The 12,614-nt window shown below is 40.8% G+C and overlaps 1 protein-coding gene across 8 annotated transcripts in view; it reads right to left on the bottom strand.

The window, feature by feature from the left end:
• tns1b (tensin 1b) overlaps positions 1–12,614 on the bottom strand; it is a 141,393-nt gene that overhangs the window by 115,018 nt on the left and 13,761 nt on the right. The window contains exon 1 of one of the 8 annotated variants that reach the window (XM_074695645.1): positions 9,360–9,485. The exons of the other annotated variants lie outside the window; for them this stretch is intronic. Coding sequence (XP_074551746.1) covers positions 9,360–9,374 — 15 coding nt within the window. The 5' untranslated portion in view covers positions 9,375–9,485. Of the gene's footprint in view, positions 1–9,359; positions 9,486–12,614 lie in introns of those variants that run through there. 8 annotated transcript variants of the gene reach the window in all.

Here is a 12,614-nt window from a genome sequence, read left to right as displayed (position 1 = left end):
CCTCACACCGAGCCCCGCCCCCTTCCATCTTTTGACCCTCACCAGAGAGAAAGAACACAGAGGGGCCAGGAAGCAAAAGCTGCTTCATTAAGTTCTCACTGCTCATCAATGACCGTGTTAGCCCCATGCGTGACTCTTTATCCCCTTCTGTGGGTACTTCTTTTTTCTCACACACTTAGTGTAAACCTCCACACAAAAGTAACCATTGCTCACTCGTGGGCCACAAGCACCTGTAAACACTTACTGTCCTATAATTATCTTACATACAAAGATTTCATTCACAAACAAAAACATGAAAAGTCATAGTCCACAAGTTCCTGAAAAACAAAAACACACATCGTTTAAAGTAACAAACTAAAGATAAACACTAAGCAATAACCACCTTTTCCTCCCACTCTCATACACACATCTTTCTCACACACTGCATAAACACACAAACCCACCCACGCACGCAGAGAAACATACAAACACACTCGCCCAGTGGCATAGAGGATTAATCCCCTGGTATTTCCTGCAGGCCACCCCTACAGAGACAAATTCATCAAAAAAAGTCAATGTCAGGAAGAGAGAAAACATTTTAGCTTAATCCTCTCCAGCTAAAACACACATGCACACATTCATTCACACACACTATAGCTGGATGTATTCTTGCCTAAAGAATAGAAGAACTTCACAACATTACTGTTCATCTGGTTCTTTTTAGGGCCTTGACTTATGATGAATGTTTTGACTTGTTAATTTTTTTCCATGTATATTCAAGTAAAAAAAACAAAAACATAAAGCCACTAACAAAGTAACAGTATTTAATAAAATCATTAGTATTGTAGTTAGTTCAACAGTTAGATAAACAGGAGGATGTAAATTTAAAGACAAAACAAAACACTAACAGCAAAACAATTGACCAACTTTTTTAAAAAGGATTGCTTTTGCTTCAAAGTCTTCAAACTGAAGTCTAATTTTCTTACTTCACACATACAAGTATGTATCCTCACATGCTCCAAATCTTAACCTTCTTGCTCATAATTAGAATATAACTGAATTGAAGTAAATTCCACACATAAGGGATAATAAATTGACAGTGTTATGTAATAGCTTTCTAATGCAAATAGAATTTGCAGTGTTCAGTGTGGTGATTGCTTTTGGGTAGAAACTGCTCATAAGTCTGATTACTTACAAATCATATTCTGTTACTTCTCCCTGATATATTAACACAGCAGTGAACTGTCTGGCAGTGAAGTGACATCGCAAATCACTGCTTGTTGCCATTTTAGGACACAATGACTGAGCACTTGAGTGCCATCCAGCACAGCTTAGTTGTACTGATACCAAAAACTTAACCTTTACAACAGTGCACACTGTGTGCTTCTCGTGCATCAAGCCAATGCTACATTTTCTGTCAGTACACAGTGTGACAAACCATTTCATCACAGAGTAAGTTCTATAAATAACACTAGGAAATCTACCCAAGGAGAGCTTGAACACAACAACAAAGATGCTCTGAAGAATCAGAGGACAAACAAACTTTTTTAGATATTTCAAATGACATATCAGTTACTGATAGTGACTATTCAATGTTAATGTGATCAAGCTACTTTTGCACATTACTGCTGATTGCAGTACAAGACAGAGGCCAAGTACATCTACAGCACCCACTAGTGGTCATAGGTCCAACTGCACCCACACTCTTGTTCAGAAAGTGTTGAGAGCACAGTTATTACATAAAGGAGGAACTGCATGGATGACTGAGGCAGGGACCAGGCACGAGGGAGGTTGTGTTTAGCAGTAAAATTAGAGGATGGGCATTTTTCCAAAGCCAATTAGATCAGCTGTGGGATTTGTTTTAGTACCTCTTTAACCTTGACCATTTCTGCCTTCTTTTGTAAAGCAGAGTCATGAGTGGACAGAGAGGCGCTTACACAATTAAGAAGATTAACCACCAGTGGGTCACTGTCCTTGAACCGAGTAAAGATGGGTAAACAGCAGAGAGATCAAAGCTGTGTCACACATGGATTTAATATTTACCAAGAGGTCCGAGCCCCTGGCGGAAAAAAGTGAGGAAGTTTGTGAGATATAAAAATTAAAAGAGTAGGCGAAACAAAGAGATCAACAGGTGAATGGTGTCATTATCAGATGGATGAGCAGAGAGATAGTAGATAAACAGATAGATAAGTAGAGAGTGACTGTGTAAACACAAGGGTGTGTTTTGTCATCTTGGCTGATGTCCTAGAAGCTGCCACATGCAGGGGGGAGTTCACTTGTTGACAGACAGAGGAAGAACACACTCCACCAGCCCCCCAACACACACTCACACTGACAAGCACACACCCTTTCCCACCCCTGTGACTCCCATCTGTGGAAAACAATACAGACCCCCAGCCCCCCCTCTGCAGAGGGCTCACATGTGTGTGCACGTTTTCCTCTGTTCTCTGTGCTAAGAGGAAGGACTGTCCACCCAGGACCAGAACACACTCACCCATGTACGCAACAATAACATTGCAGCAGGGTGTGAAGCCTTTTAGGTTTGTCAGGCTGCTTCTTTGAAGTTTTGTCATCAGTCAACATCAGTGTGGAAACTGCTTGGCTGCCATTTAAAAATCTTTGACGTGTGAGGAAACCAGATGGTCTCTTAAAAGTTATTAAGGTCTTTTTACTCAAATCTGACTGAAGAGCTGAGGACAGCCTGGTGATGTGGGGATTGGAAAGGTGGCAGGGGATAAAATGTAGCAAAGGGTCGAGGCTTGGTGTCAAACCAAGGACCAGGACCACTCTCCAGTTATTGAGCCAAACAGGTAGATTTCTGTGTTACTTTCCAGATTTTCAATCAACGTTTGTAATGCCATAGCACTGCCCTACTATGCTGCTGACAATGAAGCAACTCACAGCTAATGCAGACTGAGCAGAACTCAGGGAAAATGTAGGTAAAGAGTTAGCTCCTGCTGAACTCCACGTCGTGGCACTGAGCTCGCTAAAGTGCAAGATCTGCAACCCCAGGAGAGAAAGATGAAAGATAACGACTTTTGGAGTCTGTGAGTAGGAACAGAGAATAACTTGAATACTTTCCGCTTTAATTAAAGTGAGCTCAAAGTGTGTGGATGAAACTTGTGTGCATATTTTGGGTGCATGTCTGTGAGGGTGTGAGTACTAGAACAAAGAGCAGCGGCCGCATTTTGCAGGACAATGTCTCTGTTTGACAGATCTACCGGGAAAAGTAGCCAAGTTAAACTGGCAATATCATGGTGTGTGTGTGTGTGTGTGTGTGTGTGTGTGTGTGTGTGTGTGTGTGTGTGTGTGTGTGTGTGTGTGTGTGTGTGCGTGTGTGTGTGTGTGCGTGTGTGTGTGTGTCCTAATGTGCTTATCTCTCCTGCCCGTCTCATCCTCTGAGCTCATAGCAGGCCTCTCGTTGGCTGGGCATCATACAAATTTTATTTTATTTCCACTGTCATTTGGTAGCTGCAGATGGAAACATCAGGATATTTAGAGACAAGGTCATTCAAAAGATCATCATCCCACTGTGAAATATAACTTTTTTTAATTAAAAGAGGTTTTTTTATTAATGTTGAGGGGTTTGCAGAATAAATGTACAGTGTTGACTTTACAGTCAGTCTCAGAAGTTTTTCCATCTTTCTTCCCCTTGGCATTATTACTGTGAGTGACATTTGACCTTGGTCAAGGGAGGTCACTCCAATAAATATTTGCATTAAATTATCAAACCCCTAAAATTAGACATCTTTTACCACCACTTTTTTCAGGTCTATCTCAGGGAAAAAAGCTCCTTGGGGCTTTTTTTCACGACAACAGTTTCAAGGTGAAATGCAAAAGTTTTGTCTGCTTCGCATTTACACAGAAACAGCGTATTAGTCCACCTAAAATGCAAACTTTTGAAAACTGCCTCCAGAGTGGAAATTTTTCTGAAACGCTGACGACACCGTTACCATGTTAACCGTAAGCCAGGCATTTTCAGTGGAAACGCTGATGTCATGCTCCGCTTCGCGCAAGAGCATACAACAGTACAACAGTACCCTTGTTATGATTGTCGCAGACTACCGTGTTGTGCTTTGGCTGCTGAATCTGCCGAATCTGCTAACTGTCTTTCAACAAAATGTGCATCTGTTGCTCCACTTCTGCACTTAATATTTGCCAATACACCACAGGATTGGCCCAACTCTACTTCTGCTGACAGTTACAGCACCAACTACAGGCCTGGCATGCTTACTACAGGGTTTTTAGACCCTCTGCGTTTCTGTGTAAACCGATTTTTTTCACTGCGCTTTAGCGTTTTCTGATGAAACACTGTTGCGTAAATGAGGCCTTATATTCAGGTCAATACAGTAACTATCGAGCTTTATCAACTTTCACTGTAGCAGACAATCTTTTAACAATATCTGTTGTAGATGTGATGTATGCCTAGGATCTTGATGATAAGAAGTAACATAAGTCTTGTAGATTAAACGTGATTCATGTTGGCTCATGTAAATACAGAAGTTTAAAAATGTCACTGTCAGCAAACAATAGATGCATTTCTTCATCACCAAACCAGCAGGAGGCAAACAGCTACTGTTGGACATTGGCTTGCATTAAGAACACAGTGTTTGCAGTCAGCGACCTTTGACCTGTTTGCTTGAGTTTTTTTTTTTGTTGTTGTTGTTGTTTTTTTTAAGTATTTCTAAAGAAATTACTGCATTCCCCACAGCCTGCTAGCTATTAATGCTAACTTAGCAAAGGTTGTGGTCTCAGGCATTACTGCTAATGCAAACCCCTGCACACATCATGGCAACTGTGGCCAAAAGCTGCCTCCATTCATGTTAAATTGTAAATTATTTCTCTTTCACATTAAACCCGGAGAAGATAGGACACCATTGATACAGAAACCTGGATGTAATCCCGTTAGTGGTGACCCTCTAAGATCTATAGTCCCCCTCAGGACCCTAAAATAAGACTGAGATGTCAAGAGATGAGCCAGCCTCTAAACCCTCCCACTCTCATTAATGTCTTGAAAAACTGCACTTGTATATTATGCCAGTGGTTTTTTAGAAGTCTGCAATGAAGTGGTCGATCTATTCACTTAAAAAGTCCAATCAAACTTCATCACCATTGGAGCTTTGCTTTCTTTTTTTCCCAACCAATCAGAATCATTGCTGCTTTCCACATAGCAAGAATAAAGATTTGTCCAAGTCATTTTTCATAAGATAGAAGCTAAAATTTAAGTGCAAGTGCATGAATTTTTTTGTTTAGTGAATTGAAAAAAGTGCAAACCTTCTGGAGATTAATCGAATCTACAAAGCTGAACTGTACCTTCTTGCTTTTCTTTTGTTTTCCAAATGGGAAGATGCAGTAGAAGAAAAATTTTGCCCAACTGTAAACCGTAGCCAGACACCAGCCGAGTCCGCCCATCCTCTCCGAAAAACCTCCTCACGTCCTCTACTGTAAACCAGCTGCAGCTTCTCGTCACCCCTTCCTCTTTACCCTGTCCTTCAAAGCCAGTGTCCAGCTGCACAACCCTTCTGACTGTTTTCCTGCAGAATGGTTCCTCATATAGTCCCAAAGATCGTACTTCTTCATTCAGCCAAAGTGAACAGAAGTTTCCTTAAAGTGTGGTTGAAGTATCCCTATATACATCTCTCACTAACATCTTCACAGCATCCTTACTTCCTCTGCCTGGACCGCTTTCCCTCTGGATGCTGCAGGTCCGTTCATTCAAAGGAGGTGGAAGACTTACAGGGGGGAAAGCAGGAGTGGGCGGAGGTGGGCTGGTCGGGCAGAGCCGTCTGGTAAAGAAGGAGGCACTTAAAGTGATGGGAAAAGGAGGGGGGGCTGAAATAATGTAGAAAATGGGGGATGGCTTGAAGGAGTCCACAGGCAGTGACAGAGACAATGAATACAAATATTCAGAGTGGAGTGGGATGAAATCTCAGCAATCAAAATAAAGCCTTAAATATGGATTACGATGTCCATTCTCCCAAAGGCTTTATGAGAGATAGCCATTTCAAAGTGGCCTTATGTGTGTTGGAGAGATAAGTCTCATTAGCAGAGTGTGACAGTGTATTTGTGGGTGTCAGGAGGCTCTAATGAAGACTGACAGTCCCACATCAATCAGAACTGCAGCCTCTGCACTGTGTATGAATTCTGAGTGACCAGGCTGAGGATGATATCAGTTATATGCACAAAAACAGGCATGTAAGTAAGTACAAACAGGCATGTAATATATGTGCAAGACAAAATTGAAACCATCTTTATTGGAACTTCAGAGGTGGATTATTACTTTATAAACTGAAGTTTAGGCTCTTTAAGCCAATATTCCCTGCATATAATTAATTATGTTAGTCTGTGCTCTGGCAAGTGTCACATGGACTGAATCTCTGCACTCAACATAAAAGAAAACCTCCCTCCCGATCATGCAGCCTCTCAGGAAGCTCTCTGCTGTGTTTCCTTACAGGGGAAATGAGAGAAGGAAGCCTCTGACTTTTTGGTGAAAACTCTGGGAGATGCGTCTGTACGGCTCTTTTTGGGTGTTTTCTCATCTGCTTCCTGTTTTTTTGTGGTCAGCTTCTTTTTCCACATGCACATCCAAAATGCAGCAAGTGGCAGAAAAAACAAGATTCTTTAATGACAAGAGTGCTACCTAACTTTGTAAGCTGTTGTTAACGTGCAGGTTTTACTGTTTTTTTTTATTGTTTGTTTTTTGCTGTAGAGCACTTAGAGTTCATTTTTATAAGGTTAGCTAATGACAATAAGCATTTAGTCTGTGTATCGCTCTCGTTTGAAGGTGCAAATGGACAAACAGATCTTGGCACTGACTCACAACAAGACAACTCTGCTTTACTCCCGTTAAAAAGGATTACACAATACCGGCAAGGCACAGACCAGTGCCTTGGAACAATATTGTGCGTACTTCCTGCCACTCTGCAGCACAAACAATGGTTTCAAGTCAGATTCTGGCAACGTCAGGTCTGTTGTCTGCTCGAGGAAACCAGACAAGGGTTAGAGAGTGAGGGTCATTGTTCCTGAGAGAATAAAAAGGGGAAACAGCGGTCACGGTTTTATTGGGGTGGGCTGATGGAGATGTTTTGGTCGCAGCTGGTGGGGTCTGTTCATCAATTTAACTTAATTTTTAACCTTTCAATAAAAATAAAGCATTGTAATTGAAAAAAAGGAAGAAATTTTCCTAGTGCAGCAGGCCTCTCATCTTATCTTTACTGTTAAGTTTCATTATCTGCTTTTTTTAAAAGAACATCAGATTTTCTTTCACATAACATCGACCAACATCCAGTGAGTGAATCCAGAGTCTGTTAGCTGTCACAGCTGTGAAAGAAAAAACAGTCTAACTAATACCTAATAACAACATTTGCATTGGAAACCCATTTATTTAAGTAACACATTTTAAGTTACACCCCAACAAAGTGGCTTTGATTAATGCAGCAGTTATCTGCGGCCACTCCCTTTATTGATCCGAGGCGTCCATTTTAAATGCAGAATGAGCCTCCATGGCAGACGGCCATGGAAGAAAAAGGGAAAGCTCATTTTCATTTGGAGCAAGCCAAAGAAGTTATTCTATGTCAAGTCTGCTGGTGGAAACATTTGTTGAGAAATTGGCAACTTTCAATTTAGACCGTGACAAAATTATGCAGAGAAGAAGCATCCGGATGTAAGAGGAGCTATAATCCACACAGTTAGACCTAAGCCGTTTTGGACTGGAGGAAGCACAAAGAACGGCGAAGCTTTCCTGGAGATGGTTCAAATCTCAGAAACTGCATAACAGTGATACTGTATCCCAAACCTGTAATGATGCTGTCTGCTGAGAAACGATAAAGAATATGTAGGATTCTGTGCCATGCAGAGGTAGGATTTAAAGGTTTGTGAATGACTAGGATCCAAAAAATGTAGATGTTTTCTTATTTTGCACCACTTAAACAAGTAAAAAAAAAAAACATTTGTGGTGCAACTCAAAAAATTATGAAGCTGGTAGACACAATTTTAAAATCCCTGACTGAAGGATATAAAAAGGAATATGTGAACTTGACAAATTTAATCATTAAAAAAAATCAAATAAAATCTTTATTCTTTATGTGAAGGGTTAATTATAAATTCTCAAAGGGCAGGGCTGAGCTCTGTAACCTTCATTTTCATCTACAAAGTACACATGGTGACCATTTCACCTTTGGAGCAGCAATTATCAACAGGCCTCAAACATCGAAGGCCTCTGAGCAATCATCAGCTACCTCATAAAACCCCGGACGAGCAGAAATGAACAGGATGGAGGCCAAGGTGATGAAAAGGTGGAGAGCTGACTCTGACTTTCTACCCATGGTGGAAAAATGTTGGAACACCCATCAAGAATACAATTTAATGTGGGATTTTAATCTTTTGATTAAAAGCATTTTTTAAACACACACTATCTTATTGTCAAAGTACTCCACAGGACAAGTGCAAAGGGTTAAATAAAGGTTAAATAGGTTAACTGAAGCAGGGTTCTCTTTTCTCTTCACACAAGCAAGCAGCTGAGGCCAACCATTGCATAAGAGTCATTGACAGACAGGGGTCCACCTCCAGCCCTTTAATAAAACAGTCATCAGAGTGAAAGTTACTGCGGTCAGCTCGGCCATAAAGTAATTAGCTGTCTGGACACTTCAGAAAGTGACACTTGAGTATCACAGGACGGGACAAAAAGAGAGACGCATGGACAGACTCAGGTCAAACTGGAGACACTGAACTTCACAAAGTGGTATGTCTGTCAGGGCTGTTTGTGTGCAGATGACTGATTTCACAAATATAAGTCAATATGTTGAGCTGCACAATAACCCAATAAATAAAACAGGGTGATAATCTACAATATGCCAAAGTCTTATATTAGCATTGCAGTCTCGGCAAGTTTATGATCCTAATCGCTCAAAATTAATAAAAGCAACAAAACCACACAAAACCTGAATTTATCATGCTGTGAAGAAAGTCACGGATCATACAGGTAAGGAAGCATGACTAAACTAACTTTGGAGCCATGTATGAGCGAACCTCAGAGAAAAAAGACCAAGATCCAAATCAGGTATTTAATTTTCAAGGTTGGGAAATATCTAACCCAAACAACGTTATAAATCTCAGAAAAACGCTGAAATAAATCTGTCATTAAATGTCCGTCACTCTTGAGGTAAGAATACACCTAACCCTAATGTTGGGAATCTGTTAGCAAAAGTTGCGCATTTAGTGAAAATAGCCTCAAAATAGTTACAAGTAGTAGGTTCCACCCTCAGCAGACGCCTCAGACACAGCTTCAACATTTTTCAGCGCTGGGTTTGGTCTGACCTTGAGATGGGAGTGAAGCGTCTGACCACCCACAGTTCAAAACGACATGTTGCAACAGCACTCACCAGCCAGAGGGACATCGCAGAGTTTCTTTGAAGACACCTGGGCAGTTAATTCCCTTTCACAGATCTGCAGCTTTCTCCGACACTGAGCGAGCTTTTCTGGGATTATCAGCGCTGTGTTATTGTCCCTCAAAGTTGGATGCACTGACCAAAAAGAGCCCAGCGGTCTGGCCCTTATCCTGACATGCTTCCTGAGCTGCATTGTTAGCAAGGGGAGAGGAAACACACACACACTGACACACACTATGGAAAGCTGAAGTCAGGGGATCATATCATGGAAAGTAAGAATACAGGGGGCTGTTGTTTGCCCTCTGACATTTTCTCAGACACTGATTCAGAAGCTTTCAAACAGGATAAATTGATTTACAGGATAAAAAAGTCATCTCAAGCTGTGAATAAGACCTGCAACTCCTTATTTATCTCTCAGCATTAAAGTTGAATGCAAATCTAATAAAAAGAACTAGCTCTGACTCAGCACTGCCTTTACCTGCTGTGTTTTCACCAACAACAAGAAACAGAAAACTGCCTCAAAGCAAATCAATCAGGACACTGAAGATGCTGCTAGCTGAGGTGAAGGGGTCGCCCTTTGCAACAGACTCCTCACCAAGTAACTCCCCCCCCCCAAAAAAAAATAGCTCCCTATTGTTTTTCTAACAGACCCCTAATGAAAAGCAGCTCAGAGCAGACAGATTTATTGCAACTAGCCCGTGAGCGAGGGGAGGACGGAGGAAACAGAGCGTGCAGGGTCAGAAAGTGGAGGAGCACCTGACATCAGCATTCTTCTAGTTAACTCTCCTTCCACGCCACCCCACTTTTACGAGGCTTTCAACAAAGAGGAGATATTTACTTTGCTGCAAATGAAACATGAGGCCAACTTGCCACTGTGGAGGGACTGTTAGCAAAAAGACTGAATTTCAGGTGCACTGAGGTGAACTTATTGAACCATTTCATACACATAATGCATAAACTGAACTACTGAAGTAGTACTTTTCAATCAATAGAGGGTATGTGTTTACTTCACTCACCCTCTGGGACACGCCCACTTCAGTCGGACTGAGTGGCAAAACAAACCTTACTAAGCGTTGCGGAGAGCGGTTAAAATGTGGAACATGGCATAAAATTATGGAGAGTTGGACTCGACATTGATTCATTAAAGCTACCAAAGAACCAGGGGTCCACCAACATCGACATGTGGCCAGAAACCATATCCTAACTTTTAATTGTCCCTGATTTCAATGCCAGAAAAACACACAATCTAAAGCCCGAAAGCTACAAAAGCCTCTATATGATTCAATTTACAGTGGATTGACCCAAGTGAACACATGTATTATCTATATGTACTTTTGGTATTTAACATAGGCTGTATTATAAATAGATGTAGTCTCTGCGATGATATTTAAGTAAAGTTAATATCAAATACTTTATACAGCACAGCTACAACTGCTTGCGCTGGAATTCCCCTATTTGGAAAAATGGGTTAGCCTCAGTTTAAGCTAGTTTACAAATCATGTCGAGCACAACATTCATAATCATGCAAAAAAAAGTTTGTTATAAAAAAACATGGCTGAATAAAAAATGCAAACATTTTGAGATTTCGTAATTTAAGGAATGATTTAACCAAAAAAATGCAGCATAAATTAACGTTAACCGACACTAAATGGGAACTGCAAATCTAGTTATCGCTGCCTGGAATGTTTCTGAAAATTGCAGCGATCCATTAGTTTCTATTCTCTTTGTCTTTCAGTAGTCTGTCAAAAGATAGCTCTGATTGCTTTTAAACATGTTTATTCAATCGCCCAAAAGCTCTTCCCCATTTTCTGATTTTGTTTTATAGTTTTTGAGGTTTTAAGCCAATGCTGCCACACATCTCCCTCTTTCTGCCACTCAGTGAGCATAACCGCAGTGACTGATACAAGCTGCTGCACAGACAATCACACAGTTACAGCAAACTTTTAACAAACTCTCACCAAAAATGACTAAGATTTATTTTTTATTTATCTGATAAAATGTGGACATATTTTAGTCTTTTTGCAGATGGTTCATGTTGATGAAGATACAATGAGCTTTATGTAACCACTAAGTGACAAAACAGCAAAAAACTGTTACAGCAGAGCCGACCATGTGTTCCCATCATTTGTATGTAGATGGAGAGATCCTGACTGTGTCTATATTGTAAACATTGAGCAAAAACCATATAGGGCTCATTCTCTGTAAAGCCCTCTAAACCCCTCTCTGCTGGATCAAAGTGTGCTCTGTGTGCTCAGGTTTTAACATGAGGGATTTACTCTCTGGTCGATTGTTATCACTCCTCGGAGTGCTAAGCTATGAGTGAGGGCCTCCATGAATGCTGCTGCCAAAGGAGTGTCTGAATGCCTGCATGTGTGTGTAGAAGCAGTGTTCCCTGCCATGTGTGCTGAGGATGAGGCAAAACTCATGAGTTTAAATTGGAAGCGCATGTTATATGAGCTCACACTTGTCTATGCTGATCGAAAAGCATGAGTGCTAAGTTACAGCAAGCTGTTTCTTCTGTGCAGCATCAACAAATCACAGCCGCCTGATCATATCCTTTTACTAAAATCCCCAAATACCAGGATAAATTGGGGAAATAGTGATGACTTTCTCCTGTAAGAGCTCAGATCTACTTATGTTCCAGGCAAAAGCCACTGGTCAGGCTGTAAATATTATAACAACACCTGAGCTACATCCTGCAGGACTTTTATTCACACAGAAAAGTTACAAATCTCACAAAGCTCCTTCAAATATTTACTGAGCTCCACACGGACTGGGATTAATTATTTGTGTTAGGATCTCCATGAAACATAGCTGCATTTCTAACAGATTACAGCATCTTTTGGAAGAGCTTGAAGAGTATACGTTCAGCATGGACAAGAAATGATGTAGTGTGTGGGATGATTCTGGCAGGTTATCAAGAATTATGAACTAGGATTCCTTTATGAATCATGGTTTATGTGGCTACAGCTTTAAATGTTGAGTAATGAAGACGGATGACTTTGGTTATATATGAATGATAGTAAAGTATGTCACAACTGCATGCTATGTGTAGCTGAAGCGTAGTGCATTAACTCCATGCCTCAAGATGTTTTTTTTTTTTTTCTCTACCGATGCAGATACACATCAGTGAGTGTTGATGGAGGCCTTTAAGTATTCTCAAGCTCTCAAACTGAGGCTCAGTGCAATAAAAAAGTCTTAAAGCAATGCTTCTCCTTTAGGTATATAAGTTGTAAGATACTGTAAATC

The sequence above is a fragment of the Halichoeres trimaculatus genome, unplaced genomic scaffold, assembly GCF_033239565.1.
Source record: "Halichoeres trimaculatus isolate MK-OKI-2021-1 unplaced genomic scaffold, fHalTri1.1 fHalTri1_scaffold_19, whole genome shotgun sequence".
Classification (NCBI taxonomy): domain Eukaryota; kingdom Metazoa; phylum Chordata; class Actinopteri; order Labriformes; family Labridae; genus Halichoeres; species Halichoeres trimaculatus.
This window is presented reverse-complemented; position numbering and strand designations above follow the sequence as displayed.